Below are 25573 nucleotides of genomic sequence, written 5' to 3' on the forward strand. Positions count from 1 at the left end.
AGCTATTGTCTATTATAATTTTACAATTTATATTTTAAATTACTCTGACACTCAGCATTATCACTCATTATATTATGTATTAATAGTTAATAATTATTATTTTTAAACTAAATTATTTTCACTTATTTAAGTAATAGATTTGTTTTGTCATTTTTTAAGAGCATTTTTGTGTGTTTTTTAGGTCATCAACATCCTATCTCTACTAATTAATATGCACACATTTACAACTTTACAAGACCTACATCATACAACGTTAATGTGCCTACATACATAGTGCTAAAAAATCCATAATGGTTTTATCTACTTTATATGTTGCTTTTCGACGCGTAATCCATAATAATATAATTATAATAAAGGTATTAGGTACTTAAAAAAAATGTATTTATTATTTTAAAAACACAGTCTTGTAGGTTAGGTTCGACTATATACATCAACGACGTGTAATGCATAAAAAAAATCAGAAAGTTTTTACTAATCAAATATTGGATTGTTGAGTTATTGAAAATCCGTCGAGCCTACCCGAACTGATATTCTGAATCTTTGTTCTACCAACAATTTAAATACTCAGACATTTTATATAATATAGATAATATTTTGTATATTGTGTCCTAAATAAATGTTTACACGGGTATTATAGCAACGAGCGCAATAACAAAGTGTTTCATATTTTATTTATGTTTTTAATATCAGTCTCCATTCAGGAGCCCAAGAATTCCACAAGTACAATAATAACAGCAGAAACTGCAATCTTACTAGTGAGAAATAATGTTTAAGGCGAAATTAAAAGTGCCATTGTACACCGCGTTTTATAGCGTCGGCAGAAATCCGCTGGAGAATTGGGCGATTCAGGTGTGTAAATATAAATCCGTCCGATAAAACAGCACATTTCATAATATGCGCGTGGCTTAGTAAATAAAATGCAATAGCTAAAGTTAATGAAAGATATAGTATATCTTAAACGCATTACGAGTATTGTGAAAAAATGCATATTTCAGAAGAAAATCAATTTATTGCATATTTGAATTAACTAAACCGAAATATCAACTAAAAGGCCGGTGTGATATAAGATTCAATTGAAATTTAGTATAAACTATTTATACATTAATGTAATAACCTTAGGTAAGACATGAGGCAAATCAAAATACAATCTCGTGTACTGCCTCGTACTCTATTACCCTGCTGTATAATATGTATAAAAGGTACTGATGTATAGTACTGTTATTTTAAAGTAATGCGAATTATGTTTCCGTAGTTAAAAAAAAAATAAAATCATGTAAGTCAAATAAGTGAAATGCGTATAAATTATCTAACTTGGTATAATAATATATAATATACGCTCGTCGCATCTGGATATTTCAGTGCAAATATGGAGAAACGCAACAAGTCCAAGACGACATAATCAAGTCCAACGTTTTCCAGATCCAGTCACCAAACGTAAATGCTTGTTGTATAACTTGTCCGGTGAATCCTAAAGATTCACTTGGTATTACCTTGCCGTTCGTGACGTTGTTGGTGAAAAACCTCGGTCTATTATTCACATTCGAAATCACGGTACCTATACTACATAAATATTATATATTATATCAGGGATGGGCAATTGGCGGTCCGCGAACCATTTTTAACTGGCTCGTGGTACATTTCAAATTACTTTATAAAAATATTAAATGTTAACATTTTTCTGTATTTTATTTTATGATATTTATAAAATGTATATAATATTTATTGTAAGACATAGATATTAATTAATTCTTATCTAGTATTGAATTATAAATGTCAATTGTAAATTTTATTGGCTTTTTTTGCTTTCAATGCTCTCTGGCCCGCTAGATTTTCAGTTTCAAAAATTGGCCCTCTAATAGCATTGAGTTGCCCATCCCTGATATGCATATCATGAAAGCTTATTCTGTCCCGCACTTTTGATTAGAAAATATATAATAACTATTATTATTACTGTGTGTACCATACGAATCAATAATATTTATTACATCTGACTAGACTGACTACCTATATAAGGTTACCTTTCAAAAATTCTATAAAAGACAAAATGTTCACAATAATGTATAAAAATGAAAAATAATTGAAATTACATTTTTAAAACATTTTCAAGATTGGTTGATTATTAATCATCAAAATTTATATTGGAAAAGTATAATATTTCTACTGATGGAAATTTGCTTTGTTCTCTGCACAATCTAACGCCCTTCCTCGTTTCAATTGTTACGCATAACAGATTTTGGACAACGAAAATATTCGTCGGCGTTTGCGCGTGAGCAGCTACCATACGCACACAAAGGTGAGCACGTTCATGGTCGCGTTTCCAATTTGCATGCAGAAGGATTGGAACAATCTGAGTATAAATTTGGCCGATATTACAAGCAGATCGTTCAAGACAACTTATATGGAAACAGTACGTATCCAGGTTCACGCCAATTGCCGGCTGAGGAAGATATATTTTAGTGACAAGCTGTACCCAGACGATCAGCTTCCAAACGCGTACAGAATGCATGAAACCAAAAACGTGCGAGAGAAACCAAAGAGTATGCTGAAGAAGAAGGAGTTAGCCATTGAAAAAAAATCGAAAGTCGACAAAGTTGACAAAGTCGTAGAACAGTCGGATAAATTAATATTACCAGAATAAACGCCTGACTGATGGAAAATTTATTTTAACTGCAATATTTTCAATTGATGCAGTGTGTCAAAATTATTTAGTATCATGTTTTATAGTATACATTTCTTTTAATATAATACGTCAAACGTCATTTTACTATAATCATGATAATATAATGTATAGGTACCGGTATACTTCGTGAAATATATAATACAGTGTCTCGTGACGATTTACTCATTGCGATAGGTATCTCCTGAGTCCTGAAATAATGGAGATATCATAATTTTGTTGTTTTATTTGACTCGCACGAACGAGAAATACTAATATTTCAATTCGATTTATAATGTTTTGGTAAAAAAGTAAAAAAAAAAAATAGTTTTTACCTATGTATTTGTTTTTAATTGTCATTTTGTAGTTTATTCTTCTAGAAATTTCGACGTTTCAACATTTTATTTTCATTAATCTCATGATTTTTAATATTTGTTTTAGTTTCGAGAATTGAAAATTATTTAATACCATACAAGTGCCAGTGTTATCAAACATATGTGATCCACGGTTAACTTTTTTACCAAAATGTTCAATTACATTAAAATATGAAATATTTGTAGCCCCATAGGCGTGCGCAGACCTGAATTTCAGGGGTGCTTACAATTTTTTCGGGCCCTTTTCTTAATTTTTTTTAATTTCTTAACAAAACATGTACATATTTCAATAAATTATAGCACACGAATAAATATTACTTACATTATATCACATAATTAATCAGTGGTATTACTATAGTACCAAGTAATATAATATTTCATTATAGATATAGTTGGATCTAAAATCTATTTTCAAGATAATTGCAATATTTATTTATTATTTTTACTTTTGTAGTCAATAACATTTAGCTGTTATAATGATAATAAGTTTTATCATGCAAATTTAAAATATTTTACGTTGTGTTATTTTTTTTATTCCGAAACATAATTATTTTAAAAAAAATACCATTTTTATTCTAGTAACAACACCCGGACCCCCCTCTATGTGTAGCCCTTGTCCTTGTAAGTCAAAAATCATAAGACTACAAGACTTTATGCTCAATGCAAAAAAACGTCGATTTAATACATACATAGAAAAAAAAACAATTGGAAAAAATTATTTAGTAATGGACTTTTATTATGCTTATTTAGTTTACTGAAAAATAAATTTTGTGTTCAAATTTTAATAAAGCAATTTAATAATTACTGATCAATTCTGATTTCATATTAAACTCTGGCAGATATATAGTAAAAAAAAATAAAATTGAACAAAAATTATAGCATTTATAGTATATTGGTTTTAAACAATACTGGAACAATAAATTTTGAACCCAGACTAGCAGTAGCTAAATTTTTAACAATAAAGTAAAGAGTAAATAAATAAATAAATAAATAAAGAGTTTTTTGAAAAAATAGTATAATATTAAATTTAGTTTACCTGAACATAACTTTGCGATATATTTTCAGTTTTTTTAAGTTTATAGAATACAAATAGGAAGTAAAATAAGTTATACAAATATTAAAAAAGGTTAATAATTAAATAATAATATAATTTAATATTCTTTAGAATAAAGTATAATTATTTTCTATTTTTAATAACTTTGAGAAGCGAGCATGAAATAATTTTATAATACTATAATTGACTATTGATTTTGAGAATTAATAAATTTACTGAAAATAGCAATACTATAACTAGTTAGTAGAAAATTTAGAAAATTGCTTGTTGGTTGAATACTTATTACGTGCAAAAATACTCAAATAACAAAGAAAACAAAAATAAACAATTCGGATATAAAATTAGTAATTGTGAATAAATCGTAAATAAATACAAATTTGAAATTATCACAGTGGCGCAGTAAATATGGGCGATGCCCGTTTCCACCAAAAGTGTGACTTTCCCTTTTCCGCCGATATCCGTTTCCACCAAATAAGACATTGATTATGTTTTCACCAAAATAATTGTATACTATACGCTTATATTAAAAGCTATAACATGTTTTATTTTAGCATACACAGTTATAATGCACAATTTAAACTGTGTAACCTTTTCACTTGTTCATAAAATATTGTCCCGTTATATATTATCTTGATTCTTGGTTAATCGACATAAATAGTAAGTATACGATAATGGTATAAATATAATATAATCAAATACGATAAAAGTGCAATATGCATTGATTATATATACACATATACATAAACATTATATAATATATATACATTTTACATCAATCCGAAAAACTCAAGAAAAGTATATTCTAAGGTTATTAGGTTAGTATATTCTAAAGTAAGTACCTATACCATAATTTTCAAGCCAGCATTAGTATTTAGTATAATGTTAAATAGACTTAATATTAGATACTGTATTAAAGGTTTTAATAAAAGCGTATAGTATACAAATTGTTTTGGTAAAAACGTGATTACTGGTTAAGTTAGGTAGATCTTATTTGGTGAAAAAGGAAAGGTATACTTTTGGTGGAAACGTGTTACGCCCGTAAATTATGTTAGTATGCTAATATTTCATGATAATATGATTGGTAATAGGTACATATAAAAGCAACAATGAGTAATATTATTTGAAAAACGATATTGAGTATTTCTCAATGTATTTTAAATTTTGGGAGGAATGTATTGATATTACGATGATGTGTGTTTTTTGTGTCTGTAAACACTTTTTGCTTGATTTTCAAAAATTGAGATGGTTTCTGGTAGTATTTTGGGAGGTCAAAAGTAAAAAAATGCTTTAAAGTAAATTGTATAATAGGAAAAAAAAGTAAGAAAAAAACGGGGAATTTCACAATTTTTTGTCAAAATCGATTTTGTTTTTTGTGTAAAATCTAAAACTAATAATCACAGATACTTAATATGTTTAAATGTACAAGATCTGACGTAAGTATTGTTCTTATATCTGTATAAAAATATTAAAAATACACAAGCTCGATTTTTTTATAAGTGTTTTAAATTATAATTTTGACAAATTTCATAAAAATCGTTAAAACTAACATATTATTTTGTAATTTGAAATTCATAAGAATTATTATTTTTTATATCTAAGTTTTGAAAATTGAATATAACCTTTATCACAAGTAATTCATATTGAAACCATAACATCTAAATATTATAAAGAGACAATTAGTTAATATACACATTTTATATTTTAAGTCCAAAATTTGGACAAAATCACTTATAAATGATAAATAACGATGTAATTAATTTTTTATAATATTGAAATACATTTTTCGTGGGATCTTAAAATGTTAATGTATATACGTAAATATATTATATTATGAATTTTGTTTCCTTACACAATGACATTTTTTGTACTATTATCTATACAATTAATTAATAATGTTTACTGTTTAGTGGTATTTACAGAAATATTTTATTAAATTTTGAGTTATATAAATATATATAATAATATTATAGTACTCGTATTAAGAGGGCGTCACACCCTCATGTGTTGTCTCTGTCTTACAAGTACGTAACATAGCAAATTTACGCTCAGCAGATCATCTGTCAGTTAAAAATTAGAGCGAATCGACCTTTTATGAAACTTGATGGTAAGAAAATTATCTGTGTTTGTATGTTGGTTTTTTACGATAGTTCAATTTTTTAGTAAGTTATGCGTACATAACATAGCGTAAATTAAAAATGCTCATAACTCACTTAAAAACTTAATAATCGTAAAAAACCAACATACAAACACAGATAATTTTCTTACCATCATCAGGTCGATTCACTCTAATTTTTAAACTAACGGAGCTAAACGTGATCTGCTGAGTATAAATTTGCTATGTTACGTACTTGTAAGACGGAGGCAATACATGCGGATGTTACGGCCTGTTAAATATGTTATTATAATAATTAAATACTAATAATATCATAAATAAAATATTTTCGTAAAAAATGTTATAAATTGACTGTAATACTATATGTTAAATAAATTAATTTAATTGCAATATCAAAAAACATATCATGAAACTTAATGTACTTAGTAATATAGGCTAATAGACCGTCTTCGCACATAAATTATTTTTCGTATACAATATGATAGTGTATAGCTATCATAGGTTATTATTGATGAAATGATGACATTATTGGCAGTGGCTTGTAGAATGTATATGAGTCTTGGACTTTTTGGGTTGACTATTTGAACTTCGTTTGTCGGCTTATCTTTGACCCCGAGAATGTTGGTGCGGTTTTCGATGTTGCCATATTTACTGCTTATTTCGGTTGGTTTATTTTTATTATTATTATTATTATTTTAAATATCATTAAACCAGCATATATATCTTAATATTATATATGTATTAGCCTAGATAGATAGAATAAGTAGCTTTCCTCTCTCCCAATTCTTTAATTATCGTCATATTTGGTTTATTTGGTTTCCATAACTTAAAAAAAAATTGTTCGTGACCTAAATTGTTAACTAAAGTAAGTATACAATTATTATCATAGTTCATAAAAAAAAAAAAAAACTATTAGCTAAAAAGCTAAAAGCTACATCAGTTACATAAGAGAATACACTGTACTTAAAAGTACAAAACATTTTGTGCAATATAAATATATAATACACAGACACACCGTATATTGTATTCAATATGCCGAGTTACTTGAATTTTTAATTATTTATTTTCAATAACGATAAATAAAATATTGTTTAAAGAGGTATAAAAAGCTAGGTATAAATAATACAATTAACATATAAAATGGAACTGTATTTATTTTTTTATTATTATGTATTATGATATTTTATCAAACTAATAAATTAGGGTACCTATTCTTACACAATTATGTGACTCATAAACTAATATTTTAATGTTATTTATACATACAATTAGGTTATACCTTATTGCCCTAAAGTCGCATTAAGCAAGCCTTTAGCTTAGCAAACCTAGTTGTAACTTTGTAAGTTGTATAATATAAGTATTGATAACTAAATTGCGGCTCGTGAGCACCTGTACGGTCCAAAATTCTAACAGCCCAGAGGGCAATCGCCCACTCGCTTGTCGGCCCAGACCACTCCTGATGATAGGTACAAGCTACAAGGTACTGATTACTGATAGCCATCTGCCTCTGTTGTACATTACCGGATCGCTCTGATAGATCGTTTGATAATAATTGTTATCAAACGTAAGCCGTCGTTGTGGAAGTACAGATGGTGTAGTAGTGGTGAGGATGATTGGCGAATACTAGCACTGGTTAGGTTATATGACATAACCGCCAAAAGTGCAAAAATGACATACCATTTCCGCCAATCTAATAACTGTTATACCTAAAGGTGCAAAAATGACATATTATTTTTGACAAAATTAATAATAAATACATTTTGTAACTATTTATATAGATTTGAATTTATATTACCACGGTTCTATAAAGTTTATATTGTTGAAAAAAGTCATGAGCATAGGTTATAAAATAATTGATCACATGTTCAGTTTATTTCAAGTAAAATATTTATGGATATTTATGGGTACAATGTATAAATACAATTTAAAAGAAGAAATTGACATTTGATTTTTATAATTAAGATTAAAGATTTTTTTTTACCTAGTGGTTGGGCTAAACTTACAAGAAATCCAAAAAGGACTTTTGCCTTTTAAGTCTGTGTCAAATATGAAAAAAATTTGTATTAACAATAAATTGTGATCATTGTTTAATTTTGTATCAAACAGAACATGGTTTTTAGGAAGTATAGGTACACCAAACCTCAATTGATTATTGAATTATGTTTTCAAAATAAACTTTGTTATAATTATTTATACTAAAAAGTATTGTTATTTATGTAATTTATAATTTATTTACACTGTGTTTTTGTAAAAAATTAATTTAAGTTACTTGTGATTTTAATAATTAAAAATAATATCTAGCTAATTAACTAAAATAACTACTACAATGCTCATTGTGAGTTTTATTTGTGAACATTACTTTTCAATTATAGTTTATTTAAAATATAATGGTACTTACATACATCCAAATAATAACAATAAAATATTTAATATTATTAATGTAATAATGTGTAAGTTGTTCTAAATAATAATGTATTTTCTTATAATTAATTATTAAACAAGGATTATCAATAAAAAATATATTGTATTTATAAAAATCGTTGGTTGGTATATTTATTTAAAATATACTTAGTTCATCCTTATATTTAAAATATTATACCCAAATTAATAAATTAATATTGAGAATTCTTTTAATTTTGTATTTAATTTTATATTCAATTTTTTATGTTCTTCATTTTAACACAATTAAATAAATTAATAAAATTTATAGATATTTTAATCTTCTAGAGTGACATTTTTGAATAAATATGACATGGACTCTTTATTATGAATTCTACGAATAGCCTCTGATAGTAAAATACTTATGTCCACAGTTTTGATTTTGTGACATTGCATTTTTTGGACTTCATGAGGAATCGTATTTGTCACAATCACCTATAGTAATTAGTTAATAAACATAATGTATTTAATAATTTATTTAAACACGTGTTGTTATTAATTTACTTCATCAATTGGCGAATATTCAATAAGTCTTGGAGCATCAGAAGATAAAATACCATGAATAGCCAAAACATAAATTTTATAAGCACCATGTTTTTTCAACACTTCAGCGGCAATTACAAATGATGTAACATCATCTAACATATCATCCTGAAAAAATATTAACTTTTTAAGATACTTTCATTAATTCATATTTTTTTTTTACTGACCACTATAATAGCTATACGGTCATTAACATCACCCACTATATTCATGGGAGGTTTTTCTTTGACTGGATATTCTGGTATTCCTACTCCAACATCCATTGCTTTTGAGCATGACGTTGCCGGTGGCGGAGAATTTCTTCCATCAACCACATCGGAATCAGATTCTTTCTGTTCTCCGTGAATAACAGCAATTCTTAAACGTAAATGATCAGCATAAAATGTAGCTTGTTTTGTTGTTCCAGGATTTCTTGCAACTATCACAGCATTACAATAATCAGGGATCTATTTAAATTTAAATATTATTCATATTATTCAACACAAATTCAAAATTGTAATTTCAGTGAAAAAAAATATATAACAATAATTTTTAAATTTTTAATAAAACATAATTTTGTCCATGAACAAGGTTAACAATTAAAAATGCTGTTTCTTGATATATTTTGAAATGTATGCTTAAAACATTGAAGACCTACACATTCTTGAATATATTGTAAAAGTAATGGTGATGCTCTCAAATTGTCAACTGGACATTCAAAAAAACCTTGAATTTCTTTCTGGTAAAGATCCATTGTAATCACATGAGTTAAGCCTGACGAATACAACATCTCTGCCAAAAGTTTGCATACAATAGAACCTCGTTTTTGCATTTTACCTAAAACATAATTAATTATAAATCATTCATGAAGGTTTTAAGTGGAATTATTTTTAATACATTGTTTACTGTAGGGTAGATAAGGAATAACTCCAACAATGCTTTTGGCAGAATAAGTTTTACACGCATATGCCATGATCAAAAGTTCCATTATATTATTATTTACATCTCTAAAACAATTCCATAGAATTTAATATAACAAAATTTATAATAATAATTATCTTATAGCTAAACATATACTTATTAGTAATTACTAAATTAGGCATTTAATAAACACAAGGAATTTCTAAAGATTATGAGTCATGACTTATGATGTAATCATTTAAAAATATAAATAAATATTATGAGATATAATTAAAATGTTTTTAATTCATTGAACATTAAAATGTTATTTCATCATTATAAAATTTTAATTGTAATTATTACTATATTCTTTTTATCTATTTTTGATGATATAAAAATGATTATATTTAACATTATCAAGTAAAAGCTTACTTTAATAGTTTAAGTAAATAACATGGAAATGAATCAATATTAATTGCACTAAGAATCGATCGATAAAAGTGATGTCAAACATTTTTATAGTTATAAAATCTATGATTTAAGTACAATACATATATTTTTTAATTTACTCAGAATATTTTGTTGGTTTATAAGAGTAGTTTATATTTGACTATTTAATAAGTGACTAAAATAAAATTAAGAAAGTAGTATGACTGTATGGTTTAATTAACTAGGAGTTTTTTAAACAGTCAACAAAAAATTTAGAAGCTATCCACCTGAAAATTTGTTAATAGTTTTAATATATAAAATAATTAATTAGAAAACAAACAATAGGTAATTATAATTGTATAAAGAATTTTCATAGCGTTTAAATCAGAATTTTTTTTTTAATTTCATAAATAATTATAATATAATAATATTATGTTTTTAGCAGTTATTTAAAAAAAATGAGAATATTAATAAAGGTCGAATAATTATTTGTAAATATTAAACAAATTAAGTTCCGATTTATATGAAACCAATTGTGAGTTTTAACGAGTAAACGATTTGCTTGCTTAAACTGTTAAAGTGTCAACACAGAGTAAGTACATACATTTTATAAAGCAGCCAACTAATACAAATTATTTTTAGTAAATTTAAATAAAATTACCTAGAAAATAAAAGTTAATTAAACAATCAAAAAGAATAGACATCTTTGTTAAGTATTAGCAGATATTTATACCATAGAATCCATATCAATAGACCCTAATTTAACTCTTATAAGCTTATAAATATTTCAAATAGTTGTTCACAACCAATAAAATATAAGTTATAAAACATATATTTGTATTATAAGATTATGTTTGTTTTTATAATTGTTAATGGGAAATACATTTATGTCATAATGCCTGTTTAATAGTATAAATAATTGTAGGAAATTAATTATACATACTTTGAACCAGTTTGAATGATGTATATGTCTTTTCCACGTACAGATTCTTTTATTTGGACAAATGTTTCTCTGTTGGTGGTATAAGAAACAGGCAACCGAGCTGGTTTTACACCAAGTTGACTATAAATATAATAACGTTATGATCCGTGAAAATTAAAAACAGTATATCAATTACCAAGCGACTAAATTAGCTAATTTGACATGCGAATTTCCGCTAATTAACATGATGTCCGTTGATTTAGCTCTAGCCATGGTGATTAATATACGTTTGGCAGACGTCAAGAAGTGTTCTGTACTTCGATATTCTTTCAATAAATTAAAAACTTAACGAGAATTTCTATGTGCAGATGTATATTTAACATCTAGAACAATTTGAAAATAAATTTACTCGATAAGCCTGATTTTAAATTGTATTATCGACAGCGGGAATCAAATATGTTATGGTGATAGTAGAATTGGCGCACTTTTTAATTGTTGATTAGGTATTGTAAAATAAAAATTGTGTGCAATTGGATACAGTTCAGCAGCTCAACTGTAACTACAATGATTGTAAAACTGGGCGTAGTATTCAATAGGTCATTGTAATGGAAATGTTAAATTTGAATTCAATGATATTAATATAATATTGTATATGAAAAACGATTCTGAACGGATACAGTTTTTCAGCTAATATCACTAAGTATACATTTTCATATGTTTTTTTATTTGTATTATAATATTTATTACAATAATAATATAATTTTTTTCACTATTAGTATTACGGAAGGTTGATAACATCGTTGTTAAAAACATTACATTTATTATAATATATTATTATAAGAGGACGCTACACCCGCATGTGTTGTCTCCGTATTAGAAATGTAACACAAAGCAAAAACTGTTTTGCGCGGGAAAGAACAACCGAGAAGGCTAGTCATAACTGAGAAACGAAATTTTTATCACATAAAACGGAAAACTTTGATTGTGAATAATAATTATTATTTTTTCGAAATCAGAACTACATAAACATTTTTAAGTTAAAAAATAATGGATTTTGAAACAATAAGAATTTTTTATATATGTGATATCAAAAAAATTAAAACAAGATAATATTCTCATTTTTAGGTGGTGAAATATTCGTTTCTTAGGTATGATTGTAGCTTCTCGGTTCTTTCCCGCGAAAAACAGTTTTTGACTATATATGAAATGTTTTATTTAATATTTATAATACGGAGATAACACATGCGGATGTAGCGTTCTCTTAATATTTAATTATTATAATATTAATGAATATAGATCATGTATACCAATTTATATTATTGAAATACATTTTTGTGTCAATATACTACCTTATCGCAAAATAGTGTGAATAAGTTTATGCATATAAAATAAATAGGTATTATTTTAAAATTAATCTACAAGTTTTGATAATTTTATCACGTATTTTATTGTAGGTACACACCTGTTTTTTTAAAATTGTAATGTTTCTTTTTCTGTATTCTTTTTATAACGACGTGGATTCAACGTTGAGCTATAACAAACTGTATAAGAACACTAAATATACCGAGAATTGTTGAAATGATATTTATATTATATTTAGATTACATTTGATATTTAATACGACGTCGTATCAATATTTTTATGATAATTGTTTGAACGACTATTATTATAATTTTATAGCTGTGGTAATTAATATAATTATATTATAAAATGAATGCTTATTAATAATAACGACTATGTAAAATATTTAATACGCAAGCAGATAATAAATTTAATAATATAACTACGTTTCATTAGAAAATTTAAACATTTCTATACAATATTATGTATATATATTATAATCATACTATTACTATAAATTATTCATTTTTTAATCTCAACTTCATTTTGGTTTTGTTTTATGTTATTTAAAATCTATTATGTCGTTTATTAGAGTTCATTTTCCATATTGAGGAAGTTCGATAAAAATACAATTGTATTATTTAAATAATTATACTAATAAACAACTAAAAAGTATATATAAGTATATATTTTTATGTATCATAATGTATAAATAACCAACTAACATCAATTAGTAGAAAAAAATCTACACTCTTAATTCTAGAAGATTCCAGAATGTCCAATATAATCGGTAAACCTAAGCAAAAAGTTTCCAAATCCACTGATTCAATCAAAAGACTTTTATTAAAAAATCTACAAATATATGATACTCCACATAGTTTATGTTATTAACCTTCCATCACATTCATTTTTTACTATCATTAATAGAATGATGAACAAAATTATCAGTTTGTGTAGTATCAATAATTAAAATGGTTAGCTAAATCTCGAAAAGAATTTAGTAACCGTGAATACAAGCAACAATTGTAACAATTATTGGTTTTATAATTTAAAATGCTTTAATTGAACATAATGAACATTTTGGGTAGTATTGTACACTTTGAATAGCTTGGCGAATATAGTAATAATGTATTATATGTAAAACAATTCATTGATTTTAAATATGAGTATTATATACTTTTTAGTATAATATATTATTTTAATAAAATATGTAATATTAACAATTTTAACGATTTTATTTAGTTCTTTTAATAAGTATTGATTTAAAATTGATCAGATACCATTTAAAAGTTTTATGATTGAAAAAATACAATAGTATTAGATGAAAATAGCATTTGTAATATAAGATAGGAGGTTTATACCTACACCAAAATTCCTAGTACAAATTATTCTTGATGTGTTCTTCACTTTAAATATTTAATAAAGAGAAGACCATTGTAAAGTCTTGATCCAGAACTGCTAGACATATTTTGTTTGGTATACGACTTTCCAAATTATGCATATTAAATTGAATACTGAAATATAATTAAATATAATTAATCACTGAAATGAGCATAATGATCATAATGTGTTCTTATTTATTACTAAAATAGCTTATTGAATCAAGTGGTTGTGAAATCAAATCAATTAAACAAAACTTGAATTTTTTAATTTTAAAAGAAATTAGTAACCGCATAGCAGGAATAATTTGTAACTTTTAATGGTTTTATAATAAAAAAAATTAATTTAAACATAATGAACATTTTTGGTAGTATTGTACACTTTGAAAAGCTTGCTTAATATTGTGATATTTGTTTCAAACAGATCAAACAAAAATTGTAATGTATTATATGTAAAACAATTCATTGATTTTAAATATGAGTATTATATACTTTTTAGTATAATATATAATTTAAATAATTCTTAAATGGACATTTTACAATTTTTATTCAGTTTGTATTAAGTATTGTGAAAATTAATGGTATTGATTTAAAAGATTTAAGATTGAAAAAATACAATAGTATTAGATGAAAATAGCATTTGTAATTTAAGATATTAGGTTTATACCTACACCAAAATTCTTTGTAAACATCATTCATGATGTGTTCTTAGCTACAACTGCTCAAAAAAGAGACGACCATCGTACAGTCTTGATCCAAAACCGCTAGACATTTGTTTGGTATACGACCTCTCAAATTATGCATATTACATTGAATACTGAAATGAAAAACAATGGTGTAATTAAACAATTTATAGTTAATTAAGGGAATTATGCTTATTATTCTACAAAACTTAAATCAAACTGAATCTTGTTGGTAGTAGACTGTATAAACAATAGCATGGTGAGTCTAGAAGGTTTTGGATAAATCTTCGAATGAAAATCAGCGGATTATAAGTATAAGAATTTAGATATTTAGGATGTGAAGTTTATGTTTATTATCATTTAATTGATTAATTAATCACTGAAATGAGCATAATGATCATAATGTGTTCTTATTTATTACTAAAATAGCTTATTGAATCAAGTGGTTGTGAAATCAAATCAATTAAACAAAACTTGAATTTTTTAATTTTAAAAGAAATTAGTAACCGCATAGCAGGAATAATTTGTAACTTTTAATGGTTTTATAATAAAAAAAATTAATTTAAACATAATGAACATTTTTGGTAGTATTGTACACTTTGAAAAGCTTGCTTAATATTGTGATATTTGTTTCAAACAGATCAAATAAAAATTGTAATGTATTATATGTAAAACAATTCATTGATTTTAAATATGAGTATTATATACTTTTTAGTATAATATATAATTTAAATAACTCTTAAATGGACATTTTACAATTTTAATTCAGTTTGTATTAAGTATTGTGATAATTAATGGTATTGATTTAAAATTGATTTGATAACATTTAAAAGTTTTATGATTGAAAAAATACAATAGTATTAGATGAAAATAGCATTTGTAATTTAAGATATTAGGTTTATACCTACACAAAATTCCTAGTACAAATTATTCTTGATGTGTTCTTCACTTTAAATATTTCATAAAGAGACAACCATTTTAATGTCTTTATCCAGAACCGCTACATAATGCAATTAAAAAATGACATTCTTGATTTTAAATCGTTTGATATAAACCGAATTGTTTATAATTTAATAAATTCTGAGTAATTTTTAAAATTTTTGCACAATTACTCATAATCACAAAGTTTCTATGTAGAAAAATCACAAACCTTATATTTGTATGTATCTATTAGCTATTGCTTATTTCTAATTTATAAAGTATGTATAATATATTCTAATACGGTGTATTCATATTGCATATGGTATTTCTTAAATCTCCTAAGTATTTTATACATATCTCAGCATAACTAAGTATATTTTTAAACTATACGAATGTTTTACTATTTATGTATAAAGGTTATATATTTATAAGGCGTTATACCCGCATTGGTTTTTTCTGTCTTATTGACGTACATCATAGCAAATTTGCTTTCAGCAGAACTCATTTTGTGATGTTAGCTTAAATTTTAGAGTAAATTTACCTATTATCAAATTTAAAGCTAAGAATATTATCTAGAAATGTCATATGTTTTTATTGATATTATTATTGTAAAATGAGTTATGAACGTTATTAAGTTGTAATATTTTACATAGCTATTTTTTATTTTAAAATCATAATATCAACAAAATCATAAGACCTTTTCTAGATAATATTCTTAGCTTAAATTTGATGCTAGGTAAATTTACTCAAAAATTAAAGCTTACATCACAAAATGTGTTCTCTTGAACGCAAATTTGCTATGGTGTACGTTAGTAAAATAGAGACAACACATGCGGGTATAACATCCTCTTAATTTATATATATAGTTAATAAATCATTCATATAAAATTTGCTCCATGATATATATTGTACATCAATTAAATAGTATATTGTATTAGGTATATTCGGTTAATAAACTGTGTATATCGGATACAGAAATAATTGATTGGAAACAATGAAAACTGATTTTTAAGCAAGTATACTAATTCACCATATCGGTTGTTATAATATATATATTATAGAAAGTGCAAAAATGCTAATACACAGGTATAATAATATAATAATATAATGTAGGGTTTTATATTACCCTGTTTGCAATTAGTGATTCATATATTATATCAGTGGTATGGCAAGCATATTTCGATCCCTAAACAAATTATTTAAACAATAACCACCCACTATACCCTCTACAACATAATATATAATCTAAAACTGTATGGTAGTTTAGAATTTTCATTAAAAAACATATACGCCATTAACAATTTAATATAAAAAATTCTATGTTAGATAATTAATTATCATTCATCCACACAAATTTAAATTTTTAAGTTCAACATAAATTTCTAGGGCTAAGCAATTGCATAAGATAAATGTCATTCAACATGCCACAGTATTATAATATATGAAAAATAATAATGTAATATAATTTATTATAATATATATGTTTAATTTGTAAAACAAGGTTCTCAACTCATGCCAAACCCGAGATGAAAATTCAACTAATATCATCTAAGACTAATAGTAAATCAGTTGTAATAATAAAAAGCAATTTTAATCATCTTATTAAAATTTTAAGTCCAGTTTATATCTATTCTTATTTTAGATTAATTCTGAATTTTTTGAATTAAATAAATACTATTTTTGTTGTAAATAATCCTTAGATAATTTGTTACATTTAAACTATAGTGTAATTAAAACTACTCTTTATGCAAAAGGTAATAGTAAACTACTGCACAACTTTCTACTTAAAAAAAATAATATCTGAAAGGTGGACGGGAATTATGTGCTATGAAGCAATCTCGATATATTTTAAAAATCGAAAAATTCCCACATTATTTTGATTGTACACAATCATCGTGTACAAACTTAGAAACCAGTATACAATACAGCAAAACATTGTTTTTAGTTGTTCCTGTAAAATTTACGAATTGCTTCATAGCACGTTATTAACACTCACCTATCAACTGCTGATAGATACTAACATACAAAAAGTTAATAACTAAAAATAAAATAGAATTAAGACTTGTGTTAAAAAAAAACTTTAGTTTATTTTATACAATCATTTCAACCAACAACAGGTTCAATTGGAACAGCAGGTACTGCTACTTCAGGTTTAGATTTAACATCACTGGTTGGTGCTATAGGTAAAATTTCTTCATTTGGTTCTTCAATGATGACATTATCTGGCAAAGGCTTCTTTGGGCCAAGTTTACCTTTTCGGTCCCATGGCAACATAATTTTTATTTTGATACCCAAAACTCCTAAAAAAATACATATATTAAATTATTAATTATTAATAATTTTCATAAAAAGAATATTAACGTTTACAACAATTACCTTGTCTTAAACAAACGTGTCTAGTAGCCATATTAACATAATCATTGCATGGGTCACCACTGTGAATCATAAGTCCATCAACGAATTTCATTGCCTTAGCACGTTGACCTCTTAATTTACCAGCCACTACGACTTCACATCCCTTAGCTCCACTTTCCATGATGAATCTCAACACACCATAACATGCTCTCCTGATTTCTAAACCGCCAGTCAACTTGTAACGTAATGACTCAGCTTGGGCAACAGCACACAATCCACGATGTGCTATTTTCTCAGCGAAAAGTTCAACTTCTTTATCTTTGAAATTAAAACGTTTTTGGATGAGAGATGTAAGTTCACGAATACGGCGTCCGTTTTCACCCAATACGTCTTGAGTACGTGTTGCACAAATAACAATTTCTGTGCGCGATGGAGAAGCACGGACATCAACGCCAGAATAACCATCTTCAGCAAGTTCTCGTGTCAAAAACTCGTTGAGTTCTGCACAAAATATACCATCCGACACAAACTAAAAAAAAGAAAAAACTAATATTATGATAACTGATAAATTTTACATACAGGTATAGTACCAGTCTAGCGATAAGCATTTTGTCTATTCTATCAGACTATTTCTATTTTATTTTTTTGTAGGGGAAATTTATTACACTATACAATTGGTTTTTAAACAACCAATTGAACTCAAAAATTTGAAATTTACTCATTAGAAAAACATGGAGAATATATTAACTTTCAGAGCAAAAATTACCAATTTTTTTTTTTCATTAACCGCCTTTTAATTTATCTTTACAGTTTTATAGGTTACAATAGGAGTACTTACTTTGACAAATTACTTTTTTTTTAACTATTATATAATAATTAATAATGTATAAATGTTATATTATGTCTTATTTTAATGTACCTAACATCGTTCGTAAGTATCTCATAGTACTGTACTAATGTTTGTTTTTAATTTGTGGTACTAGATGAATATAATTATAAAAGATATACATAGTTTAAATTATATAAATACAATATACATTGAAGATTTGTCTAGCTTTAATTATGATAACGATAATATTATAAAATGTTCTTTCTCTTAATATTCATAGTATATTTGCGAATTTTGACGAACTAGTCTTAGTGTTAAATTTAAACAAATCCAATTTTGATATAGTTGTTCTTACTGAAACATGGCTCTTATACGACTTTAATTTTGAGCTGAGTGGATATCAAACTATTATCTCACTCAGTATAATAAATAAAAATGATGGTGTAACCGTATCTTTTAAAAATTCTCTTAAAATAATTAATATTTCACATATGATAATAACTGAGTGTAACTCTGTTGAAATCTCTCTTGATATAGATAATATACCTATTAATATATACAGATCCCAATAGTAATATGGATAACTTTTTGGATAGCTTAAATAATTATCTAGAGCACTTAGATAATTATAATAAACGGTATATCGTTAGTGATCTGAATATTAATGTAATGGACCCAAATTTGTCAAATGACTATCTTAATATAATGGCATGTAATTATTTTATCTTTTGCATAAATTAATAACTATACACGTGTAACAAATAGAACAAAAATCTTGTATTGATCACGTATCTATTAAGAACATTGCACAAACTCATTTATACTGGAATGTAACACATCATTATGGAACAATAATCCAATTTAATCATCAATTAAGTTCAATCAATACACATAATATTAAGAATATTAAAAAGAAAAAAATAATTGATGTAATAAAGCTCATAAATGAAAATATTGATAATGTTATGATAATTGGTTTGATTTTTTAAATACAGATAATATAGATAAAGGTATGAATATTTTTTTTACATAAAATAGATGAAATAATGCTTCTTCAAGTGATACAGAAATTAATACAAAAAATAAATTTAAAACTTGGACGACCAAGCGTTTAGTGATCTATATAAAAAAAATAAACACAAGACTACATGATATTAATTTAAAAATGAAACATAGAAAATATAGAAATTTATTTACTAGTTTCATAAAAAAAGCAAAGCAAATATATTATCAAACCTTTTTAAAAAAAATATGACAAATTACCAATGACATAGCAGGTAAGCCAATAAACAAAAATATAGTTATAAATGAAATTATGCATAATGATCATATACTAAAAGATAATATAGATATGTATTGCAAATAAATTTAATAAATATTTTATTAATGTAGGTAATTGTATTAAAAAAAATATACTAAAAACCAAATTTAAGAAAGAAAATTGGGATAATCTAAATTCTAATTGTCATGTTAAAGATTCTATTTTTCTAACTCCCATTACTCGTGACAAAATAATAATATATATAAAAAAGATTAAAGATCATTCTACATTCGTTGAATAATTAATAATTGTATACTTAAAAATACTACTGGTAGTTTATCCCTTCCACTAAATGGTATTATTTAATTTATCTATGTCTTCCGGTATATATCCAACTTGTTTAAAAAAATGTATTGTCACTCCTATACTTAAGCAAGGAGATAAACTATTGTGTAGTAACTATAGACCAATCTCCTTATCCTTAACTTTGTCAAAAATCTAAAAAAAATGTATTAAATATAGAATTATGTCATTTTTAGATATAAACTCATTCTTCTTTATTTAACAATTAGGATTTCTCTTACATGCGATGCCCACTTTTTCCTACATAAATATGTACATGGACATCTTGATCAGAATAATAAAGTATTAGATATATTCATGGATATTAAGAAGGCATTTGACTGTGTGAATCATCAATTGTTACTTACAAAATTAAATTATGCTGGAATCCGATGTATTGCAAATAATCTAATTAGTTCATATCCAAGTGATAGATCTCAAATAGTCAAAATTAATGATAAACTAAGTCAATCGTTATCAGTAAAGCATGGTGTTCCACAGGGAGCAGTCTTGGGTCCATTATTTTTTATCCTATATATTAATGGTTTACTTAATATTAAAACAGAAGCAGAAATAATGTGTTTTGCTGATAACACAATCATTCTTGTCCATGATAAAAATAATAATATACTAATAATAATTAATAGATAATAATTTACTTGAATTAAAATTGAGTAAAACAATACACATTGTTTTTATTAGACAAAATATTGATATTCAAAATAATTTAAAAATCTGTCAACACTCGACACAGTGCTTAATGAATAATAACCTAAGCTGTATGTGCATATGTAATGAAAATATTAGCCATATAAAATACCTAAGAATATATATTGACTCCTGTTTAAAATGGAAAAATCATATAGAATATTTAATCTCGTTAAGCCATAAATTCTTTTATGTTTTTTTGTAATTTTAGTCTTTAGATATATATACTGGATAAAACACAATTAGGAATAATATATATCTCACTAGTTCAGTTAACTATTTCTTATGGAATTGAGTTGGGGTTGTGCTTATGATATTCATCTAAAAAAACTAAAAAAAACTATAAATAAAATAATTAAATTTATATTAAAGTTACCGAATTACACATGTTCGGATATTATATACAAGGAGTTAAATGTATTTAATTTTGAAAAGTTATTAAAAAAAAATTTGTTATTAATTATGTATAAGGAAAGGAGTATTGTTCCAATATGTAACCATAATGTTAACACTAGATTTAAGAAAAATTAAATATAAATATACCTAGATGTTATAAAATATAAATCTTTTGGTCTTAAAATTTCATTTAATACCGCTATTATGCTTTGTCAAGATTTAAAAATCAATATCAATCTCTTCAAAAACTATTATTTTTTAAGTATAGTATATTAAAACTAATCTAATTTCTAAAGTATAATTTAATATAGGTATCTTAATCATAAACATTGTTGTTTTCATTTGTTATGTTATTATAATTTTCTTTTTTCTCTTCTATTATTATATTGTAAAAAATTATCATTTGCAAAATAAATAAACAATATATAAATAAGTTGTCAGCAACGTGTATAAAAATGAACATTTATACTATTCCAATAATAGGTATCATAGGCGTAGTTAAAGGGGATTTTGGATGTTCAAACACCCCCCCCCCCCCCAAATAAAGGATAAATAATTCATATTTAATTTCAATGTTTTATAATATTAATATAGACCTAGACCAAATCCCTTCAGAAGATATTTCCTACCTACGCCCATGGTAGGTTTATATATAAAAAATATATCCTGTCAAATGAAAATGTATTTTTAATTAATAAATAAAAGAAGTAACCTGGATGGCCACAGTGGAAAAAATTAAAATAGCATTGGGTTGTTTTAAAACTACTCATACCAGTAGGAATATTGGTCTCTGATAAGCAATAATATTTTAACCGTAAATATAGATAAGTGAAAAATAATTAATATTCTTAGTGTACAATTTCAAAATTCTTTATTAAGATCTATATTATCCTTTTAAATATAATATTATTGCTAAATGTTTTGTTAAAATTAACCCTAACATTGGCGCAATCAATAATTATCCTTGATTAGGTTAATATTAACCTAACAATATCATTTGATACAGTTGTTTCAAATCAACAAGCAAAAATTGATCATGAAAATCAAACACATTTTTATAATAAATATTAACAAATATATTATAATACATTTATTATGAAAAAAGATGCACTCTGTAAATGGCATACGATAACAAACACATGCAGTGATTAATTTGTCAAAAATATTTCAAGTAATGTATCGGTTATCTTTTTCAAACATTTTAATAAAAAGCGATGCGTTATAAGATATTATAGTAATAACTAAGTTATTCAAGTTTTTTTAATAGTGAAATAGAAAACATGCTAGGTGCATAATATACTCACCCTTTTCTTAACAGAAGTTGTTTTAGCAGGCATCTTTTCTAAAAACAATGTATTTACATAAAGTAATTGAAATGGAGTTTTTAATACAATATAAAATTTCTTAAATCTTACCTTGTTACTTATTTCCAAAAGTCGAACGCAAAATAAAACTTGACAACACGCTAACGTTTTCTAGACGTTGACACGTAGTCATTTGGCAATGAATATGTTAACCAAAAATTTCCTTGACAAATGCAATCGTAATACAGTGTGACCAACACAATTTTAGTGTGTTACAGAATGTGTACAATTCAATAAGACACATAAAGATAACGTGGCATATTCTTAAAAATTGTTTTTGTATTACAGAATCTGTAAATTTATTACAAGTTATTTTAAAACGATTACAAGCTACCAGTGTAATTTGGTTCTGGTGTGTAGCAGCCACCTTCGAGGTAATTGAGTGAAAATCGTTTCACCGGAAATTCGGTAAAAATAATAATCGGGTATATAAAATATGGTCACTATAACATATGATAATGTCGATAACCATGTATGTGAGTTATCACTTATCAATAGGTGTAAAGTCTGTTTTGACGCTTGCCCGGTGCTTTTTTATTATTCAAAAATAATAAATGTATGCCGAAATTGGTAATCGAGTATCAAGAAATCAGTCCTCAACAGGTAAGCCTCGATAACTAGCAGGACAATCTGATAACAGCGAATTGTCATAACTCCTAACGTCAAAAGTCTGATGATGAGTTGTAGAAAACAAGGGTTAAGTCGAAAGACGTGTAGAACAATAAATTAAGAAATCACTTGTCATCGGAGAAAATCGATTTGAACGCAACTAAACCTCCAAAGTAGACCATCAGACTACGTCGGAACGCAGACGATGTTAAACATATATTCATAATAAAAATAACAACAAAATATAATATAATAATAATAAAATATATATCCTACAGGTTGTCCAGACCTTTATATACGAAAATGTAAAAAACAAAAATAAATACAAACAATTGCAATTGAGTATCTATCCAACGGTCATCAACCAGTTTTATAATGTTATATAATTAAAAGAACCCTAAAAAAAGGGCTTTTTAAAGTTTTGATTTAAGTTATTTTAATAAGTATCGATTTAAAATTGATCTGATATCATTTAGAAGTTTTATGATTGAAAAAATACAATAGTTTTAGATGAAAATAGCATTTGTAATTTAAGATATGAGGTTTATACATACACCAAATTTCTTTGTAAACATCATTCATGATGCGTTCTTAGCTACAACTGCTCAATTAAGAGACGACCATTGTGAAGTCTTGATCCAGAACCGCTAGACATTTGTTCAGAATAGGACCTTCCAAATTATGCATATTATATTGAATACTGAAATGAAAAACAATGGTGTAATTAAACAATTTGTAGTTAATTAAGGGAATTATGCTTATTATTCTACAAAACTTAAATCAAACTGAATCTTGTTGGTAGTAGACTGTATAAACAATAGAATGGTGAGTCTAGAAGGTTTTGGATAAATCTTCGAATGAAAATCAGCGGATTATAAGTATAAGAATTTAGATATTTAGGATGTGAAGTTTATGTTTATTATCATTTAATTGATTAATTAATCACTGAAAAGAGCATAATGATCACAACGTGTTCTTATTTATTACTAAAATAGCTTATTGAATCAAGTGGTTGTGAAATCAAATCAATTAAACAAAACTTGAATTTTTTAATTTTAAAAGAAATTAGTAACCGCATAGCAGGAATAATTTGTAACTTTTAATGGTTTTATAATAAAAAAAATTAATTTAAACATAATGAACATTTTTGGTAGTATTGTACACTTTGAAAAGCTTGCTTAATATTGTGATATTTGTTTCAAACAGATCAAATAAAAATTGTAATGTATTATATGTAAAACAATTCATTGATTTTAAATATGAGTATTATATACTTTTTAGTATAATATATAATTTAAATAACTCTTAAATGGACATTTTACAATTTTTATTCAGTTTGTATTGAGTATTGTGATAATTAATGGTATTGATTTAAAAGATTTAAGATTGAAAAAATACAATAGTATTAGATGAAAATAGCATTTGTAATTTAAGATATTAGGTTTATACCTACACCAAAATTCTTTGTAAACATCATTCATGATGTGTTCTTAGCTACAACTGCTCAAAAAAGAGACAAACATCGTACAGTCTTGATCCAAAACCGCTAGACATTTGTTTGGTATACGACCTTCCAAATTATGCATATTAAATTGAATACTGAAATAAAAAACAATGGTGTAATTAAACAATTTGTAGTTAATTAAGGGAATTATGCTTATTATTCTACAAAACTTAAATCAAACTGAATCTTGTTGGTAGTAGACTGTATAAACAATAGCATGGTGAGTCTAGAAGGTTTTAGATAAATCTTCGAATGAAAATCAGCGGATTATAAGTATAAGAATTTAGATATTTAGGATGTGAAGTTTATGTTTATTATCATTTAATTGATTAATTAATCACTGAAATGAGCATAATGATCACAATGTGTTCTTATTTATTACTAAAATAGCTTATTGAATCAAGTGGTTGTGAAATCAAATCAATTAAACAAAACTTGAATTTTTTAATTTTAAAAGAAATTAGTAACCGCA

At 25.5% G+C, this 25573-nt stretch overlaps 3 protein-coding genes across 6 annotated transcripts; 1 reads left to right on the plus strand and 2 right to left on the minus strand.

Moving 5' to 3' along the window:
* Positions 1-765: 765 nt before the first annotated feature.
* LOC132924022 (uncharacterized) lies at positions 766-2638 on the plus strand. Its single transcript, XM_060988078.1, has 3 exons — positions 766-849; positions 1360-1551; positions 2231-2638. Exons 1-3 carry the CDS (start codon positions 766-768, stop codon positions 2636-2638), a joined length of 684 nt encoding a protein of 227 aa, XP_060844061.1.
* Positions 2639-8801: 6163 nt separating this feature from the next.
* Positions 8802-14876, minus strand: LOC132927088 (phosphoribosyl pyrophosphate synthase-associated protein 2-like). 3 transcript variants are annotated; one of them, XM_060991545.1, is made up of 8 exons: positions 14801-14876; positions 11606-11792; positions 11431-11550; positions 10056-10165; positions 9817-9995; positions 9347-9625; positions 9141-9287; positions 8802-9071 (listed from the first exon to the last, which is right to left on the minus strand). In XM_060991545.1, the coding sequence occupies exons 2-8, from the start codon at positions 11680-11682 to the stop codon at positions 8913-8915; spliced, it is 1071 nt and encodes a 356-aa protein (XP_060847528.1). In that variant the 5' UTR covers positions 11683-11792; positions 14801-14876; the 3' UTR covers positions 8802-8912. The 3 variants fall into 3 exon arrangements, with proteins under 3 accessions (XP_060847528.1, XP_060847525.1, XP_060847526.1); XM_060991542.1 differs by lacking the exon at positions 14801-14876 and adding an exon at positions 14112-14209; XM_060991543.1 differs by lacking the exon at positions 14801-14876 and adding an exon at positions 14116-14190.
* LOC132927089 (small ribosomal subunit protein uS3-like) lies at positions 14125-25133 on the minus strand. Of its 2 annotated transcripts, none has more exons than XM_060991547.1 (7): positions 25051-25133; positions 24152-24297; positions 23040-23279; positions 22929-22966; positions 18110-18617; positions 17846-18033; positions 14125-14264 (listed from the first exon to the last, which is right to left on the minus strand). In XM_060991547.1, the coding sequence occupies exons 4-7, from the start codon at positions 22959-22961 to the stop codon at positions 14253-14255; spliced, it is 741 nt and encodes a 246-aa protein (XP_060847530.1). In that variant the 5' UTR covers positions 22962-22966; positions 23040-23279; positions 24152-24297; positions 25051-25133; the 3' UTR covers positions 14125-14252. The 2 variants fall into 2 exon arrangements, with proteins under 2 accessions (XP_060847530.1, XP_060847529.1); XM_060991546.1 differs by lacking the exon at positions 14125-14264 and adding an exon at positions 14837-14946.
* Positions 25134-25573: the final 440 nt, after the last annotated feature.

This window comes from Rhopalosiphum padi, chromosome 3 (genome assembly GCF_020882245.1).
Source record: "Rhopalosiphum padi isolate XX-2018 chromosome 3, ASM2088224v1, whole genome shotgun sequence".
NCBI classification, from domain to species: Eukaryota; Metazoa; Arthropoda; class Insecta; order Hemiptera; family Aphididae; genus Rhopalosiphum; species Rhopalosiphum padi.

What these genes read in the sequence shown, in the direction of transcription:
- LOC132927089 (XM_060991547.1), bottom strand. Translation starts at nt 22,961, where the DNA reads ATGCCTGCTAAAACAACTTCTGTTAAGAAAAGG. An exon ending in CAACTTCTGTTAAGAAAAGG is followed by an intron (nt 18,618 to 22,928) that starts GTGAGTATATTA and finishes TCTTTTTTTTAG; the next exon opens with TTTGTGTCGGATGGTATATT. An exon ending in ACACGTTTGTTTAAGACAAG is followed by an intron (nt 18,034 to 18,109) that starts GTAATTGTTGTA and finishes GTATTTTTTTAG; the next exon opens with GAGTTTTGGGTATCAAAATA.
- LOC132927088 (XM_060991545.1), bottom strand. Translation starts at nt 11,682, where the DNA reads ATGGCTAGAGCTAAATCAACGGACATCATGTTAATTAGCGGAAATTCG. An exon ending in TCTACCCTACAGTAAACAAT is followed by an intron (nt 9,996 to 10,055) that starts GTATTAAAAATA and finishes ATTATGTTTTAG; the next exon opens with GTAAAATGCAAAAACGAGGT. An exon ending in ACCGTATAGCTATTATAGTG is followed by an intron (nt 9,288 to 9,346) that starts GTCAGTAAAAAA and finishes ATATTTTTTCAG; the next exon opens with GATGATATGTTAGATGATGT.
- LOC132924022 (XM_060988078.1), top strand. Translation starts at nt 766, where the DNA reads ATGTTTAAGGCGAAATTAAAAGTGCCATTGTACACCGCGTTTTATAGC. An exon ending in TGGAGAATTGGGCGATTCAG is followed by an intron (nt 850 to 1,359) that starts GTGTGTAAATAT and finishes TGGATATTTCAG; the next exon opens with TGCAAATATGGAGAAACGCA. An exon ending in TATTCACATTCGAAATCACG is followed by an intron (nt 1,552 to 2,230) that starts GTACCTATACTA and finishes TACGCATAACAG; the next exon opens with ATTTTGGACAACGAAAATAT.